At 47.4% G+C, this 19,139-nt stretch overlaps 1 protein-coding gene and 1 non-coding gene across 4 annotated transcripts; one reads left to right on the plus strand and one right to left on the minus strand.

Moving 5' to 3' along the window:
* Positions 1-10,164: 10,164 nt before the first annotated feature.
* On the minus strand, positions 10,165-18,394 carry LOC133385653 (sialidase-3-like). Of its 3 annotated transcripts, none has more exons than XM_061629110.1 (3): positions 18,193-18,394; positions 15,016-15,246; positions 10,165-11,399 (listed from the first exon to the last, which is right to left on the minus strand). In XM_061629110.1, the coding sequence occupies exons 1-3, from the start codon at positions 18,229-18,231 to the stop codon at positions 10,311-10,313; spliced, it is 1,359 nt and encodes a 452-aa protein (XP_061485094.1). In that variant the 5' UTR covers positions 18,232-18,394; the 3' UTR covers positions 10,165-10,310. The 3 variants fall into 3 exon arrangements, with proteins under 3 accessions (XP_061485094.1, XP_061485095.1, XP_061485096.1); XM_061629111.1 differs by lacking the exon at positions 18,193-18,394 and adding an exon at positions 17,671-17,875; XM_061629112.1 differs by lacking the exon at positions 15,016-15,246.
* On the plus strand, positions 13,869-13,987 carry LOC133386342 (5S ribosomal RNA). Its single transcript, XR_009763107.1, has one exon. It is a non-coding gene; the product is annotated as a 5S ribosomal RNA (ribosomal RNA).
* Positions 18,395-19,139: the final 745 nt, after the last annotated feature.

A 19,139-nucleotide genomic window follows, 5' to 3' on the forward strand; every position in this document is an offset into this window, starting at 1 on the left:
CTCTGTTGGTTCTCCTTGATCTCTCAGCGGCGTTTGATACCATCGACCATGGTATCCTTCTGGAGCGACTTACGGATTTAGGAGTGGGAGGCACTGCTTGGCGGTGGCTCTGCTCCTATCTCGGGAATCGTCTCCAGAAGGTGATGCTGGGGGAACATTACTCGAGTCCCTGGGTACTCCAATATGGGGTCCCGCAGGGTTCAGTTCTGTCCCCCATGCTTTTTAATATCTATATGAAGCCTCTGGGTGAGGTCATCAGGAGTTTTGGAGTGCGTTTCCAGCAATATGCTGATGATACGCAGCTCTACTACTCCTTTTCATCTTCGTCAGGTGAGGCTGTTGATGTACTAGACCGCTGCCTGGCCGCGATAATGGGCTGGATGAGAGCTAATAAACTGAAACTCAATCCTAACAAGACTGAGATGCTGTTGGTGGGAGGGCCCTCTCCCCAGATGGTTGACGTTCGACCTGCCCTAGATGGGGTTACACTCCCCCTAAAGGAGCAGGTACGTAGTTTGGGGGTCTTATTAGATCCGCTCCTGTCACTTGAGGCTCAGGTAGCCTCGGTGGCACGGAATGCATTCTACCAGCTTCGGCTGGTAGCCCAACTACGACCCTATCTGAACAGGGAGAATCTTGCCTCAGTTATCCATGCTATGGTAACCTCTAGATTGGACTACTGTAATGCACTCTACGTGGGGCTACCTGTGAAGACGGTTCGGAAACTTCAGCTAGTGCAAAATGGTGCGGCCAGAGTTCTCATTGGGACAAAGAAATTTGACCATATAACACCTGTCCTGGCGCAGCTGCACTGGCTACCGATATGTTTCCGGGCCAGATTCAAAGTGTTGGTTCTTACCTATAAAGCCCTAAACGGCATCGGACCGCAATACCTGGTGGAACGCCTCTCTCGCTATGTACCTACCCGTTCACTACGCTTGACGTTGAAGGCCCTTCTCCAGGTCCCAACTCATAAAGAGGCCCGGAGATCAACAACTAGATCTAGGGCCTTCTCGGTGGTGGCCCCCGAATTATGGAATGCCCTCCCAGACGAGATACGCCTGGCGCCTTCTCTGTTATCTTTTCGGCGCCAGGTAAAAACCTACCTTTTCGCCCAGGCATTTTAAACATTTTAAATTTAATATTTTAAACCTAATATGGATCTTAATTTATAAACTCAATGGCAATTCTATTTCAGATTTTTATCATGTTTAATGTTTTTATAATTGTACTATATTTTTCACACTTGCTCATATTTTAATTGTGATTTTATTTGTTGTACACCGCCCTGAGAGCTTTCTGCTATAGGGCGGTCTAGAAATGTAATTAAATAAATAAATAAATAATAAACTCCATACACGGTAAGAGCCTTTGCTGTAGAATCTTGAGCATTACTTTACTTGCATGGGGTATTAAGGCAATAGTTCGATAATTACTGCATTCCCTGGGATCCCCTTTCTTTGGAATTGGGATGTATATGGAACTCTTCCAGTCTGCGAGCCATTGTTTTCTTTGCTATATTTCCTGACAGATTTTTGGCCAGATTCAGTCTCAGTAGCTTAGAATCATAAGAGCTGAAAGGGGCCAATAAGGCCATCCAGTCCAACCCACTGCTCAATGCATATTCTGCATATTTATGAGTCATTCTGTAGAAGATAGTTTATATCCAGGGATAACCGTATCCCACTGGTTTTCTCCATTCCACCAGGTCTCCGTTATGCTCACTATATCAATGCTCTCCTCTAAGACCAAGCACTCCAGTTCTCCCATCTTGGTTCGCAGGCTCCTAGCATTAGCGTACAGGCACTTGTAAGCAGTGTCTCTCTTCAAGTGTCTTTGGCACTTGTGGTTAGGCCTGTGGTAATTTTGCTCTTCTGAATTTATATCTTGTGCCCCTGCTCTCACAATGCCTACTTCTAGGCCTACCCCTTTTAAAATTTCATCATTTCTTTGGTTTTTATCCCAGGGGGGAGGTTTATTCCGAACCGGACCTTTCTCAGCTCCTGTTGGGTTTCCCCCCTTAGTCACCTGAGGCTGTTCTCTGCACAGGGCTGGTGCCAAAGGGTGGCCAGTTTGGGCCCTGGCTGAGGGCCCCTGAAGGCACCCTCCTTAGGGTGTGGTGGTAGCGCTCCCCTCCCATGATCTTCAGCAGGGTAGACTCCCGACCCTGCCACAAATCATAGAGACGGAGCTCCCCGCCCCCCGCCCCACACCATGTGTGTCCACAGCGCCCGCCCACTCCACCTACCTCTCCTCCTTTTCTGTGAATGCCCTGTGCGCTGTGTGTGCATGCATGCCATCAACAAATATGGCAGTGGGGGTATCAGCCCCTTAGAGAAGCCTCTACCTCCATGGTTGATGGCAGCGACCTGCACGCCCAGTGCACAGGGCATTCACAGAAAGGGAGGAGAGGTAGGTGGAGCGATCCCACACAGTCCCGCGGGGGCTGGGAGCAGGGCCCCCGGGGCAGGCTGGTGCTCAAGGGTCCAGTCACACCTGGCACTGGCCCTGTCTCTGCGTGACACTTCTGGGGGGTCTGGAGGGTGGCAACAAGAGGGCCTTTTCTGCAGTAGCTCGTCTATAGAAGGCTCTCTCTAGGGAGGCCTGCCTGGCACCGCTGTCATCACTTCAAGGCCAGGCAAAGACTTTTTGTTTTCCCAGGCAGCTTATTTTATTCTACTTCTAAATTGCTTCAGGACCAGGGATATAGCTGACCAGGGTCTCAGGGGGTCTTAGACCCCTTACTTTTTTCGGAGCAGGGTCCCAATGTCTCCCGCATCCTATTTATCTATTTATTAATTATTTGATTTATATCCCTCCCGTCCTCCCAGCAGGAGCCCAGGGCGGCAAACAGAAGTGCTAAAAACACTTTAAAACATCATAAAAACAGACCTTAAAATACATTAAAACAAAACAACGTTAAAAACATTTAAAAAAAAAAGCTTTAAAAACTTTTTTTAAAAAAAAGGTTAAAAACCTTAAGAAACATATTAACAAGCAATTGTAACACACACACAGACTGGGATAGGTCTCAACTTAAAGGCTTGTTGAAAGAGGATTGTCCTATGAGACAATCAGCATGAAAGGGGAGTGTGTTAGCCACTAAGAAGAGTCTTCTAACATACTTCCTTGTCCTTTCCTGCTGATTGGATAAATCAAGTGAGTCAACCACTGAGAAGACTCTCTTCAGCAGCTAACACTCTCCCCTTTGATGCTTTTTGGCTCCTAGGGCCGTCTGTTGTTGTGGGAGAAGGTTTAAAAAGGATCTCATTCTTAACCCAGCAGCAAAAAAGGGGGGCATGGCTGTGACTAATATGATGGGACCCCGCACTTTTGAATTCACCACTACCCTATTGTTCAGGACTTTTTGTTGCGAGAAGCAGTATGTAAATTCAGTAAGCCTAACCTAAACTCAAGCAAGGCAGAGCCCACCCCCAGACCCCAGGATGTGGTTTCATTGTTGAACTGCTCTTACCACTAAGACATTGCTGCTAATGTTCAACCAAAATCTACCCTCCTGCATCTTCATCCCATTAAATCTAGTCCTGACCTTTAGGGCTTGTTGTTATGTGCCTTCAAGTCTGTGGCTTCCCTTCAGGAATCAATCTATCTCGTTTGGCCTTCCTCTTTTTCTACTCCCTTCTGTTTTTCCCAGCATTATTGTCTTTTCTAGAGAATCCTGTCTTCTCATGATGTGTCCAAAGTATGATAACCTCAGTTTCATCAGCAGGGAACAAATCTTGGCCCTCCCATCACCTTGGATCACTAGCCATCAGCACTTACTGGCCGGGTCAGATGCGAGTCCAACAATATCTGGAGGGCACCTGGTTGGGGGAGGCTGCTCTATGCTATGTTGCTTCCAATAGTCAGGGAGGATGAGATCTGGAATTCCAGAGACATCGAGGGGGGGTGGCACAAGCTCCCTGCTGCTGCTTTACTTATTTATAGAAGGATTTACATCTGCCCTCTTGCAAAACATCAGGTGGTTTACAGCAAAAAGATCTTTGTAAAGCGTCTCTGCCAGAAGAGTGTTGCACAGCATGGGACACGACATTTTCGACTTCCGGCTGAGGCCAGTCAGACCTCTGTTAACAATTAACAGTGGCCCTCTGGATGATCTCAGTGATTGGACTGGGATATAAGGGCTCTTGTATAATGTTTACTTTCCTAACCCCCTTAAGAAAATAAACAAGTAAGAGAATGGTGGTGAAACAGGTATGTTTATCCAAACATTTTGGATGACAGCATAACAACAGTTTCCAGTTCCTTTTTCATTTAGCACATCAGGGGTGACTAACTAGATGCCCTCCAGATGCTCTCAGATTCCATCTCCCACCAACGCCAGTTAGCACAGCCCATGGTCAGGGTTGACGGGAGTTGTAGTTCAACAACATCTGGAGGAGCACAGGTTCCCCATCCCTGCAGTACATAGTCAGGCCACCCCCCGCAAGGCAATTAAGGTAGACAATACTGCAGGGGTGTGGGACCCAGTGGTTCTCCAGATCAGGGCTGGCGCCAGGCATGCCAGGGCCCTTGGGCACCAGCCGGCCCTGGCATACCCCACCTACCTACTGAGGGGGCGGGGGGGGAAGCAGGGGGCGAGAGAGCGAGCGGGTGGGGGGGAGGGAGGGCAAGTGAGCAAGCCGGCAGGCAGCTCCCTCCCTGAGATCTGCAGCAGAGATCATGGAAGGGGAGCACTCCTCCTCCACCCTAATGAGGGGCCCTTCCAGGAGGAAGGGCAGGATATAAATCAAATAATAATAATTATTTATTACATTTATACCCTGCCTTTCTTTTCATGATAGAAACCCAAGGCGGCTTACATATGGTTCCCAGGCGGTCTCCCATCCAGGCACTGACCAGACCTGACCCTGCAGGGAGCTGGCCACATGTGCCTTCAGACCATAACCTGGGATAAATAATAAATAATGCTTTTTAAAATGTAAGCCTGCAGGCAGGAACTGTCCTAACTACTGATCTTTCGTAAGCCACTCTGAGAGTGGGGTAAAAATGCTGTTAAGCAAATAAATAATTATAATTACAAGTTGTGCCTGTGCCTTGTTCCGGTCCTCCCCACACCCGCAGGAATGTTGGTTGTCCTATCAGCCAGCCCTCGGATCTCCAAGTGTTGCTTTTAAATGCCAGGTCGGTATCTAATAAGATCTCCCTCGTCCACGATTTAATTGTTGACGAGGGTGCCGACCTGGCATGTGTAACCGAGACCTGGGTGGGCGATCAGGGAGGAGTTGCTCTTTCCCAGCTTTGCCCACCTGGCTATTCGGTTCAACACTGTGGTAGATCCGAGGGTCGGGGAGGTGGGGTAGCTGTGGCCTATAGGAGTTATCTCTCGCTCATCAAGCACCCTGTCCAGTTGACGACTGGTCTGGAGTGCCTCCACCTTGTGCTGGGTCAAGGAGACAGACTGGGAATTCTGTTGGTGTACCGCCCACCCTGCTGCCCAACAGCTTCCCTAACTGAGCTGACTGAGATAGTCTCGGAGGTATTGTTGAGGTCTCCCAGACTATTGGTACTGGGAGACTTCAACATCCATGCCGAGACTGCTCTAACTGGGGCAGCTCAGGACTTCATGGCCTTCATGGCAACTATGGGGCTGTCTCAATTTGTTACTGGCCCAACGCATGTGTCAGGGCACACTATTGATTTGATCTTCGCCACTGGACACGGAGATGGTGATCTGGAGGTGGGGAGTCTTTCAACGACCCCATTGTCATGGACAGATCACCGCTTGCTGAAGTTTAGGCTTACAGCGTCCCTTTCCCTCCGCAAGGGTGGGGGACCTATTAAATTGGTCCGACCTCGGAGACTAATGGATCCACAGGGTTTCCAAAGGGCTCTGGGGGATTTTCCGGCTGAGAAGACTGGCGCTCCTGTCAAAGCCCTGGTCGAATTATGGAACACCGAAATGACCCGGGCTGTGGACACGATTGCTCCTGCACGCCCTCTCCCTTGCAGAGCTCATGCAGCTCCATGGTATACCCCGGAGCTGAGAGTGATGAAGCAAGAGAGGAGGAGGCTCGAGTGCAGATGGAGGCGGACTCCCAACGGATGCAATCATGCCTTGGTAAGTGCTTCCACTAAACGGTATACAGAAGCGGTGAGGGCAGCAAAAAAGTGATATTTTGCTGCCACTATTAAATCATCTCTCAACCGCCCAGCAGAGCTTTTTAAAGTTGTCCGAGGGCTTCTTCATCCTAGCCCTAAGGATATCTTAGAACCATCTCAAACCCGCTGTAATGAGTTTGCTGGGCACTTCCAAGATAAAATCTCATGCATCCGCCGGGACTTAGACTCCAACATTATGGCAGTTGTACCTAATGTGGTATCCGGAGCACGGTCTTGTCCTCACTTATTGGATGAATTTAAGTTGGTACAGCTTGAGGACGTTGACAAGGTACTTGGACTGGTGCGTGCAACCACTTCCGTACTGGATCCTTGCCCCTCTTGGCTAGTGAAAGCTGCCAGGGTTGGAACTGCCGGCTGGGCCAGGGAAGTGATAAATGCCTCCTTGAGAGAGGGAGTGGTCCCCTGCTGTCTGAAGGAGGCAGTGGTGAGACCACTCCTGAAGAAACCTTCCTTGGACCCAGATAATCTGAATAACTACAGACCGGTTGCGAACATCCCATTTTTGGGAAAGGTTCTAGAGCATGTGGTTGCCAACCAGCTCCAGGTACTCTTGGATGAAACCGATTATCTTGATCTATTTCAATCCGGTTTTAGGCCCGGTTTCGGCACTGAAACAGCCTTGGTCGCCCTGTATGATGACCTATGTCGGGAGAGGGACGGGGGGAGTGTAACCCTGTTGATTCTGCTTGACCTCTCAGCTGCTTTTGATACCATCGACCATGGTATCCTTCTGGAGAGACTCACGGAATTGGGAGTTGGAGGTACTGCTTGGAGGTGGTTCCGCTCCTACTTGGTGGATCGTCTCCAGAAGGTAGGGCTTGGGGAACATTACTCGATGCCCTGGACTCTCCATTGTGGAGTCCCGCAGGGATCGGTCCTGTCCCCTATGCTCTTTAACATCTATATGAAGCCGCTGGGAGCGGTCATCAGGAGCTTTGGAGTGCGTTGTCACCAGTATGCTGATGACACGCAACTCTATTTCTCCTTTTCATCTTCTTCAGGTGAGGCTGTTAATGTGCTGAACCGTTGCCTAGCCGCGATAATGGACTGGATGAGAGCTAACAAACTGAAGCTCAATCCTGACAAGACTAAGACGCTGTTGGTGGGCGCCTTCTTGACCCAGGTGGTGGATGTTCAACCTGTTCTGGATGGGGTTACACTCCCCCTGAAGGAACAGGTTCGTAGCTTGGGGGTCTTTTTCGGTCCATTCCTGTCGCTTGAGGCTCAGGTGGCCTCGGTGGCATGGAATGCGTTCTACCATCTTCGGCTGGTAGCCCAGCTACGCCCCTATCTGGATAGTGATGACCTCACCTCAGTCGTCCATGCTCTGATAACCTCGAGATTGGACTACTGCAATACACTCTACGTGGGGCTGCCTTTGAAGACAATTCGGAAACTACAGCTAGTGCAAAACGCAGCGGCCAGACTGCTGACGAGGACCAGACGGTCCGCACATATAACACCTGTTCTGGCGCGTTTGCACTGGCTACCTATTTGTTTCCGGGCTAGATTCAAAGTGCTGTTTTGACTTATAAAGCCTTACACGGTGCGGGACCACAATACCTTGCGGAACGCCTCTCCCGCTATGAACCTACCCACTCACTACGTTCAACATCTAAGGCCCTCCTCCGAGTCCCGTCCCATAGGGAAGCTCGGAGGGTTGTTACTAGATCCAGGGCCTTTTCAGTGGTGACCCCCGAATTATGGAACAGTCTTGCCGATGAGGTGCGCCTGGCGCCTACTCTTCTATCTTTTCGGCGCCAGGTTAAAACCTTTTTATTCTCCCAGGCATTTTAATCTTTAATGTTTAATGTTTATTGTTAAGTTAATTTTATATCAAGTGGTTAAATGCTCTAGTTGTATGTTTTTGTGATTTTATCTGATTTTTATGTCACTGTATTGTATTTTATTCCTTGCTGTGAACCGCCCAGAGAGCCATTGGCTAAGGGCGGTATAGAAATGGAATGAAATAAATAAATAATAAATAAATAAAATGGTTAATAATAATACTTACCATTCTCTAGCACTGCTGATCAAGACAAATCAAAAAGTCACCAGCTCATGCCAACAGGAAAATGATTTTTCTGGCCCAGAGTGGACCACTCCTTACAAGATTTAGAGACAATTAACACAACCCATTGGTGTTTTGGCTACTGGGAATGACACAGACCTATTTCAAAAAACCTCTCCGTTTTTTAGAAGGCACAGAAATTGGAGGTGTGGGGTGGAGAGATGGCGAGGGAGGAAGCATGTTATGCACCTGTCATAATGGGCACAAGACAACTTCTGTTTTGTACTTGGATACCCATTCCAAACCTTCACCTCCACTTCTGGTTTGTGTTAACCCCATTAATAGTCTGCTTGAAATACAGACTTGGCTCCATTTGGCACAATTCCCCCTTCAGAACGTCCCACAGCAATGGACAGCAGTGGGGAGGAGTTGGCATGGGGCATGACAGCAGAGTGAATGTGTCCCCCCACCCCACCCAATCTCAGTGGCATCGAGAGAAATGCCTAAAGAGGGCTACAGGCTAGCTGGCTTCTTGTCTCTTTAGACTCTACTCTCCCCCCCTCAACTTTTGTAGAAGTAGAAGTCCATAAATCCATAATTTCGGCAGAGCTGACTCTGGGTAGTAGCATGTGCCTCCCCCACCCCCAAATTAACAGAAGATATAGAAACCGCTGGCTCTAGAGTTCAATGTGAACCCAAAAGTTCCCTCTCTAGATAACATGACAACTTGCTCTAGAATTCCTGTGTCTCTGGGCACTCAACCTTTCACAGTGCCTGGAAGTTCACAGGTCCATTAAGTGTTTTTTTTTAATTATGACACATGAAATTCTGCATACCAAAGGGCCCCCACAAATACATACATTGGGGTTCATTTCCAAAATTATAAACACCTAAGTGCAACATTAGGGAAAATAACGAAGATTGGGGAAGATGGTCTTCATATGAATTTTTCGGGTGTCTGAAATTTCCCTGCCTCTGTATGCAGTGATTGGAAATCAGGGGGATGCAGGACCTGTAGCCAGGATAATACCTAGGGGAATGCTGGGGGGTGGAGAGAGAGAGAGAAATCCTGTCTCCAACATCTAAGATTTCACCAGGCACTGATCATCTGTTTTTGAACTTTAAGCAGTTTCTTCTATTGCATATGGAACTGGAAGGCAGCAAATAGGCCAATGGACAAATCGTTTAGATGGTTCTCATAGATCATAGAATAGTAGAGTTGGAAGGGGCCTACAAGGCCATCAAGTCCAGCCCCCTGCTCAATGCAGGAATCCAAATCAAAGCATTCCCGAAGGATGGCTGTCCAGCTGCCTCTTGAATGCCTCCAGTGTTTTAGGCCCCAAGACATGAAGGCCAAGCCTTATGACGTGATCAGCAGGAGAGCCAACAGCCCAGGGCTGCAAATCCTGAGCTACCCCCCCACACACAACAACCTTGAATTGTAGACCACCCCTATCAATTTATCAATCTAAGTATGTTGAAACTGAAAGGTTTTGGTTTTTTGCTGTTTTCAAGGAGGTAGACAGGAGGGCTTTTCATTATCACCCTGAAACTGTTGGAATAGGCAAACTTGCATGTTCCCTTGTAAAAGGGAGATGTTCCCTTTAAGGGGTATTTGGGGAAATATCCCATGTACCTGTTTACCATGATGTTACTTCCTAATGGGTGGGGTTAGTTACCTGGCTTCCTTCTCCTTTGTCCTGGGGATTCCTGCATAATCTCCACTACTGATCTTTTTACTTCTGGGAGAGGCCGCATGGCAGATGCTCTCCTGAGAGCATCACTACCAAAGACTAAAAATGAACTAATACTTCTACTTTTTCTTTCATCTAAGCTAGAGCCTATGTTTCCTGAACATATGAAAGGTCGTGAGTAAATATTCTTTATCTTTCTACCTAAGAAGGTTGTGTCTGCTTTTATTTGTGCCTAGGGAAAGGTGGGCTGGTTTATATTCTCACTCTGCTGCTTGCGTTTATATCTCTGCTAAGAAATTGGACCACGAAACTTAGTTCCTATTTCATTTTATATTTTTAAAATACCAAACAGAAACAACGGCCATTTCCTAAAGCCTGCACCACGTAACACTAAGTCAATGACACAGCAGAAACTAGGGGGAGAGGAAAATGAGTGGGTTCTCATTTTCTGTCCTCTGGTGCTAAACATTCTTGAGCTTTGTTTCAGGCACCTTCGCTTCAGAGGGAGGAGAGGCAACGCATGGGACTTCCATCACGTTCCTCAGGAGCTCAACATCACTGAACAGCTGAAAGGCAATCTCCTCACACTCACAGGACACCCCACACTCAAACAAGCAGCCAAACATCAGTGACTCCCCCTCCTCACAGACGGCCAAATCCGAGTAGCCACTGGGCCCTTTATTCAGCACCCAGGGGGCTTTCCAGCGGCCTTTCTCCAGCGGAGAGGTGTTCAGGTAGATGCCCAGATCCAAGCGCTTGTGCCGTTTTGTAGGATGGGAGAAAATCAGCCACGACTTGGTCCTTGTGAGCGCGGCTGAGGCAGGATCAACACCCAACCGATGAGTTGATTTGCCTGCAGCTTCCTTTTGATCCAGATCTGAGGGCTCCCGCTGTGAGGAGAAACTCACCACACTGCCCTGGCAACCGAAGGGCGACTCACACAACTCTTCGCACAGAGAGTGATTCACAAACTGGTGTCCGTTGTCCGTGCAGAGGGCTCCAACCCGGTAGTTGTGGAGACTGCGGGCATTGCAGTATAACACCTGGCCTCCATTGTCACAGGTCAGCTCAGCCACTTGACATTCCGATGTCAGCAAGTTCTTGAGAAGTGGGCTCCGGACCCAGCTCTGACCCCCATCGTCGCTGTAGAAGGTGAAGCAATGAGGCCTGATCCAGCACTTTAGCGGGTGGCCAAACAAACGCTTGTGGATGTAGTAGGCATACGCCGGAATCACCAGACGTCCCGAGCTCAGCTGCACGCCGTGGCCCGGCCCAACAGCAAAGGTGGCCCAGTTTGTCAACTCGCCGCCAATCACCGTCTCGGTCAGGTCAGTCACGTGGCTCCACGTGCAACCGCCATCTTGGCTAAAGATGTAGCACAGCCTGGCGGAATTTCTCCCTGTGCTGATCTGGTGCCGTTCCGTGATGTATTTCTGCACACTGATGAAGAACAGGAAAACCGTGCCACTCTTCCTCTCATACACTGGGCAAGGGTTCATGGTACGGTGGTTGGGCACATTGGCTGTCACCAGAGACTCCTGAGGACCCCACTAGAGAAAGGAACAGATAAAAACCCACACAGTAAAGCAAGATGGTTCCCTCTCCAGGCGAGACAGTACTATGCTACATACTACATATGCGCCATCTCTGCTATCTTTTCAGTGCCTTTTGAAAACTTTCCTCTTTCAACAAGCCTTTTAAGTTGAGACCTATCCCAGTCTGCATCTGTGTTAGAATTGCTTTTTAATATGTTTTTTAAATAATATTTTTAACTCTTTTTAAAAAATGATGTTTTTAAAGCTCTTTTAAAAAAATGTTTTTAACACTGTTTTGTTTTAATGTATTTTAAAGCCTGTTTTTATGATGTTTTAAAGTGTTTTTACCGTTTCTGTTTGCCGCCCTGGGCTCCTGCTGGGAGGAAGGGCGGGATATAAATAAATAAATAAATACTGAAACTGGTATTAAACCCACTTAGGCTTTATGGCTGTCAAATGAGGAACACAAATCACGAGAGGCCTATTGCCCTGGTGGAGTGTGTCCACAGCAATGCATCATGGGAAACTTAAGCTTTGACCTTATTCTGGAACTTTTACTCCCCAGCAAACATCTCCAAGAAGCATGGCAGTATGCAGGAGTTTTTCCAGGGTGGGTGGACTAAAATAAAACATTGCAGGCTAGTTTCTGGTTCTACAAATCTTAGAAACACTTTTTACAAAATGAATGGAAATGGATTGCCTTTAAATCGATCCCGACTTATGGCTACTCTATGAATAGGGTCTTCATGGTAAGCGGTATTCAGAGGGCGTTTCCCATTGCCTCCCTCTGAGGCTAGTCCTCCCCAGCTGGCCAGGGCCTGCTCAGCTGGCCACAGCTGCACAAGCCAGCCCCTTCCTTGTCCGCAACTGCCAGCTGGGGGGCAACTGGGCTCCTTGCGACTGTGCAGCTTGCCCACAGCTGCACAGGTGGCAGGGCACATCACCCCTGAGCCACTCACTGTGGGGGTGATATTTAGCTGGCCCTTGACTCCCAGGAGACAAGAGCAAGGATTTGAACTCACAGACTCAGTTAACAGCTGGTATAGCACAGTGGGGAGGAGAGCTTGGCTGCGAGTCCAGACTCGGAGTCCAAGTTCAGATCTGTGGCTTCCTTTATGGAATCAATCCATCTCTTGTTTGGCCTTCCTCTTTTTCTACCCCCTTCTGTTTTTCCCAGCATTATTGTCTTTTAAAACTGGACTTCCTTAAAAAACTTCTTTGCACTGATTATAAGTGGACACATCCATGATCACTAACATGAAGGCTACATTAGAAGTTGCCTTGTTCAAATGGCTAAATTTGCTTGGAAACATCTTGGCTAGCACAAAACGCCTTGTGACTGAAAACAACAACAAGCAACCTTGGATAGAGATAATCACACTTGCTTTTGGCAAGTACACACGTGACATTCATGAACTAGAAAAAGAGTTAGATTTTTAATTTGGGAAATAAGTGCTGTTGGGATGAAGGAGGACAAGAGGCCCCAACGCTCAGCCAGGCTTGATTCCTACATGACACAGTTCCTCTCCTTCTAGAGCACGGCTGGGGAACCCTTTCCAGCCTGTGGGCCACATTCCCTCATGGGAAAGCTTCCAGGGGCCACATTCCAGGGGGTGGCCAGGGCAACAAATGTGACTTTTGGATGTGGTTGACTCTCCCTATCCTCTTTCAATTGCTTGCTGATAGTTACAGGTGATCTGTGGGTATTCTCTGACTGGGAGCTGACGACCAGAATCTCCTTTTTCTGCCTTTGGAATGCAACACCCTTGGGAGCTCAATAAAGTGACCCCTTCCAGCTGGCAGAAAGGAACAGGGGAGCTGGATTTATCGAAGAAATTGGGTGCACCTTTATCATTATTTTTATTAGATTTGTTACCTTTCCTTCAGCCAGGTCGGGTCACAACCATGTAAAATAAAATGTTAGAAACCGTTCAAAACAAACTACAAGTTACTTTGCTCTCTGGAAAGTGGATTAGCAGACTTCCTCCCTGCTTGGATGGGGCCCAAATGCCAGTGTTACCAGAGTGTGTTCTCAAGTTGCTCACTGAGTCAACAGCATAAATAGACACCGGCTGGCTCATCAGCTGTCATTTACTCTGCCTGACTGGCAAACTGTTAACCCTTTTCTTTCTACGTCTTATTCTGCAGACTGGGAGGCTCCAGTATTTGAAAGCCAATTTTTTATGCAGGCAGAGGAGATGTGGGGACTCTTCACGAACACACAGTGAAGCACCTGTTGTATATCAGCCTTTCACAAACAGCTTTTCTCCGACAAGCATGGTATTAACTTGGAGATGCTGGTTGCAGCTTCAAATCCAAATTAAATTTGGAATTGTTCTTACTAACCTGAATAAAATAGGTTTTATTTGAATGTATGTTTGCACGTCGTTATTATGAAAGTAAAGACAATAATTTGGATGTGGTTGTATGTTTCCATATTATTATTATTAAGTATACCTTTTGGGGGCTGATATATTCAGCCTTGCCTATGGCCATACTACCCTGAACACTCCTGATCTCGTCCGATCTCGGAAGCTAAGCAGGGTCAGGCCTAGTTAGTACTTGGATGGGAGACTGCCTGGGAATACAGGGTGCCGTAGGCTTAGAGGAAGGCAATGGTAAACCACCTCGGAATACCTCTTACCATGAAAACCCTAAGAATATATCCAAAAAAAGATTCATCGGATCACTGTAAGTCGTAATCGACTTGAAGGCATTGTTGACCCATTAGGCTTTACTACCACAAGTTGTTTTTCATCAAGTCTGAAAGTTTCAAGAAATCTGGGGAAGAAGGAGCGTTATCAGCTGCAAAGCCTGTGTCTGGCCTGGGAACGGACAGCCAAAGCCAGTAATGTAGTCATGGCAACCAGGGAGATATCGGCTGGGAAAAGTTCCAACAGCTTTCTGTTTGTGTCTGTCTAAGTTTTGCTTTCGGAGAGAGATGTTCTGTCTAGGGGGGGGGAGCTACTTGTAACTGCTACAAGCCTTAATGTCCGAGTAAAAAGGACTCTTAACAAGATCTATTGCCTCTGTGATGTTTCTTGACCATTTTACTTCCAAAAGTAACGTGTGCTGTCACGCAACAACCGCACACATCAACAATAACAACAACAAAGTTGTTAGTATTATTATTACATTTATTACCTGCTCTTCTGGAGGAGAGCTTTCTGCGTACCAGGGACCACAAAGAAGAAAAATAATTGGGTGTCAGAACAAATTAAACCAGAACTATCACTAGAAGCTAAAATGATGAAACTGAGGTTATCATACTTTGGACACACCATGGGAAGACAGGATTCACTAGAAAAGACAATAATGCTGGGAAAAACAGAAGGGAGTAGAAAAAGAGGAAGACCAAACAAGAGATGGATTGATTCCATAAAGGAAGCCACAGTCCTGAAATTACAAGATCTGAACAGGGTGGTCAATGACAGATGCTCTTGGAGGTCACTGATTCATAGGGTCGCCATGAGTCGTAATTGACTTGAAGGCATGTTATAACAAGATATCCAGCCTTGAATGACTTCTTCATCTTGCAGGGGTACAATTATTCCAAAGCCACCCAGAAGGCTCTCGCCCAAAGGAAGCTAAACCCTGTAAGCATGGCGATACTTCCTGCCCCTGATGTTACCTGGACAATCGTCCCTTCCTTCTGCCCTCGCCTCATCACCAGGAACTTCGCATCTTCATCTCTGGGTGATGAGCGCTCCTCTGCAAATGCCAGCAGAATGGACTCGGAGGGCAGGTACAGCAGCGCCGGGATGCGGTACGTGAGGCCCCCTCGTTTTTTCTGGCTGAAAAGAGCCACCTTCCCAGAGCCAAGCTGAACCTCAGCCAAATTTTCTGGGCAGGGAGAAATATTCTGGGAGGGAAGGAAAAGGAGGGAGATCAAAACCCAGGAGTACAGGGGGAAAAGGTTGTAACTCATCCCTGGAATCTCCTGGTAGGGCTGGTAGAGTCTCCCTGTCTGAAACCCTAGACAGCTGCTGCCAACCAGTGTAGATAATACTGAGCTACATGGACTAATGCCTCAACTTGGTATAAGGCACTTCCTTACAAGGTGATTTGTTGCACTAAAAAGCTACTCAGAACTTTAAAAGCATGGCCAGATGGCTTCAAGGTGAGAGATCTAGCAGCAATGTCTCAACGTTTATAATCTATGGACTCTCAAGAGTGTGCAAAATATCAGCCCGTGCAGATTTCTCACCAGCCCATAAGGCAGGGAGGAGATGGGATGGGATCATTGCGTACTGTGCATGTGCTGGAATTGCTTTTTAACATGTTTTTAAAGATGCGTTGTTTTAATATGTTTATAAAGATGCTTTTAGTGTTCTTGTCTGCTGCCCTGGGTGGAAGGGTGGGATATAAATTTAATAAATAAATACCAAACAAACACCTGGAGGGCACCAGGTTGGCAAAGGCTGGTCTGAACGATCAATCCCACTTTTGAATATCCAGCCACCTCCAATATTTAAGGGTACTGTGCTGCCTCCGCAGGGTTAGAATTGTATATAAAGATACTCCTGTTGTGTTAAATAAGGCATTTATTTGGTTAAGAGTTATGGAATTCTAGAGGGCTGTCTCTATGCTCTCTTAGCCTCATAGTAACTTCCTGTCAGGTGACATCACCCCTCTCTTTAATTGGTTAGTTATTTTTCCCTCCAAAAACCTGCCTCAGTTTGTTTCTATCATCAGTGAAGCTACCAGCAGGCCTAGTAGCACCAGAGGACAACACTCCTTTTTTACCTATCTCTCTCGCAGAAGCTGTCTCTCTCGCAGAAGATACTTCTCTACCAGAATTGCCTCTTGCAGAAGCTTCTTCCTCAGAAGGTAACTCTCCTCCATTTAATCTACCTCATCAACAATCCTACAATATAATTTGCCTGCTACCAATCTTCTTCATCGTCATCACCCTCCTCAGTTCATCATCCCCAGAGACTATATGCTTTCTTTTAAGTTTTTGTATACCTTTGTGTTTCCTGGTTTAATAAATAGTTCTGATTAAAAGAGAGAGATTGAGTCGACTGTCTGGCAAAGTGGGTTTCAGAACCACGGGCTCAGAACAGGTACACTACTAGTAGCACACTGTCTTATGGAAGAAAGTCGGGAAAGACTGAGAGGAAGCTTCTGGAAAGGATGATGATGTACTGCCTTCAAGGCGATTCTGACTTATGGCGACCCTATGAACGGGGTCTTCATGGTAAGCGGCATTCAAAGGGGGTTTGCCACTGCCTCCCTCTGAGGCCGAAAGGCAGTGACTGGCCCAAGGTCACCCAGGAAGCTTCATGGGTGTGTGGGGATTCGAACCCTGGTCTCCCAGGTCGTAGTCCAACACCTTAACCACTACACCACACTGGCTCCTGAAAGGGGAGGGACTCAAAACAGTGGGGAGAGGCAGATTTTGGCAGTTGCACCACCGTTGGAAATTCAGGATCCTGGTGGTGGCCCGGGAGGGGGCATTCTCTGTGGCAGCCCCTAAGTTGTGGCATTCCCTCTGCACAGACGTGAGCCTGGCACCTTCGCTGTGCAGTTTTCTGCGAGTGCTGAAATCGCGTCTCTTTATCCTGGCCTTTGACCCCTGAGATGTATAATTTTAGGACCCACCCTACTGTTGTGATTCCAATTTATTTTAAACTGTTCTTAATGTCGCATTTTACATTGTTGTGTGTAACCTACCTTGGGACCTTAGGGGTAAATGACTGGTAATAAACAGGGGTGAACTAGCGCCTGCTTAAAGCTTTTCTTCTGTGGGCAAGCCTTTCCAGACACATAGATGTTGATTTGTTTAATCCTCTTTAGTTAATAGCTGTTTCAATTGTTTTTCATTACTTGTTTTCAACTGTTTTATTAATCATTTTAATGTTTTTTGTAAGCCACTTAGAGGTCTTTACATTCAAGCAGTATATGAATTTTGTTTAGATTAGATAGATAAGATAGATATTTTCTCTTTAGGACACTGTTTTTTAACCTTGGGCACCAGATATACTACAACTCCCATCATCCCCAGTGGGCTTACCTTCTGCTCAAGGAATCAGAGGGAGTTGTAGTCCAACAATATGTGGAGACTCAAAGTTATTATTATTATTATCAGATTTATAGCCCACCCTTCCTCCCAATAGCAGCCCAGGGCGGCAATTCAAGAGCAGTGACTTAGGAGCACAAGGCCTTTTGAAATGTTATTTATTCATTTAAACAGGATTTATATGAATAAAGCCAACCAACAAAAAAAACCCTCTTAAGCATACAGCAATGTAAAATATACATGAGAAAATAAGATGATAATTACCACATCAGTAATTATCTCCATCTGTGGTTCAGTGGTAGAATTCTCACACGTGGGAGGCCCAGATTTTGGTCAATTTTTTTCAAATTCATTCAGCCATAAAGCAGACGGGGTGACCTTGGGCCAGTCACTGCCTCTCAGCCCAACCTATTTTACAGGGTTGTTGTGGAGATTAAATTAGGAGGGGGACAACCATATACGTCCCTTGGAGAAAAAGTGGGATATAAATACAATCAATCAGGCTTAAGGGCGACAGCCAACTGAGTGGTCCTCAGAGTCAGACCCACTGACTGTTATTCGAGCCCATGGATGTCGGTGGGTTTGGCTCTGCGGATAACTAAGGCTGGGTAACCCCGTCTAACCGTATCTCAGGAAGAGGGTGGAGTGGAGGGGATCTACCGGGTTTCTTAACCCGCTCAGCGCCGTAGAGGTGGCGGCCGCATTTCTGCATTAAAGCGGAGGGTGCGCGTGTGAATTATTCCATGAGCTTCCACGTCTACCTCCCCTTCTCTCGCCATCACTCACCGTGCAGCGGATTCCTCGGAGTGCAAAAGGACCCAGCATTTGGGAGAGGGGTGGCGGCTCCGACGGTGCAGGATCAGTCCCCGCACGCAGGCGTAGAAGCAAGGCGCGCCGCCCCTCCGCGTTCCGGGGCGCGCAATAGCTGGCTCCGCAGGGCAAAGGCCCCTCCCCAGGCAGGCGGGCGGCCAAATGGGGAGGGCGGGGCTTAGCGAGGCCAACAGCGGCCGGGAAGCGCTGTTCTGAGTGACAAGACTAAGGCAGCGATCCAAGGCATGTCTGCTCAGAACTAAGCGCCGTTTGGATCAGTGGGGTTGTTCTAACTCCCAATTATTTGTCTTTTTCACAGTCTATGGTATGAGCAAAGCTCTCCTCCAACACCATATTTCAAATGAGTGGATTTTTCTCCTATGTGTATCGGATTGCAGCCTTAGCGAATCCAAACGAGCCTTCAGAAGTCAACGCGGAAGCTTGAAGGAATGCGTCAGTCTAATTTTTTTCTCCCTAAGTCTATGTTGCAGGGGCTTCCCTTTGATCCTTGGAACCCCGCCCCTCTCCATGGCAGACGCGCCTTTCTTTGGCTCGGTGCCTTAAACTGCAACCCAAGATGCGCTTAACCCGGGAGTAAGTCCCACTGAACCTGATGGAGCTTACTTCTGAGTAGACATGTATTGGATTGCTGCCTTAGGTATTAATGTGGGGGGGCAGAGCTTGGAAAAGTTACTTTTTTAAACTACAACTTCCATCAGCCCCAGTCAGCATAGCCACTGGATTGGGCTGATGGGAGTTGTAGTTCAAAAAAGTAACTTTTCCAAGCTCTGGCCGGGGGGGGGGGGCAGCAAGACATTGCAATGAATTAGTTGAGGAAGGAAAAAACAAACCTCTGGTGCTTCAGCTGTTGTTGGTCTACAACTCCCATCAGCCTCAGCTTGCATATGTTTTATTTTCTTTTA

This window comes from Rhineura floridana, chromosome 5 (genome assembly GCF_030035675.1).
Source record: "Rhineura floridana isolate rRhiFlo1 chromosome 5, rRhiFlo1.hap2, whole genome shotgun sequence".
Taxonomy (NCBI): domain Eukaryota; kingdom Metazoa; phylum Chordata; class Lepidosauria; order Squamata; family Rhineuridae; genus Rhineura; species Rhineura floridana.

Excerpts from the sequence above, each read along its gene's own strand:
- LOC133385653 (XM_061629110.1), bottom strand. The coding sequence starts at position 18,231 with ATGCTGGGTCCTTTTGCACTCCGAGGAATCCGCTGCACG. Across the intron at positions 15,247-18,192 it reads TCCGAGGAATCCGCTGCACG|AATATTTCTCCCTGCCCAGA; the intron begins GTGAGTGATGGC and ends CTTCCCTCCCAG. Across the intron at positions 11,400-15,015 it reads AGGAAGGGACGATTGTCCAG|TGGGGTCCTCAGGAGTCTCT; the intron begins GTAACATCAGGG and ends TCCTTTCTCTAG.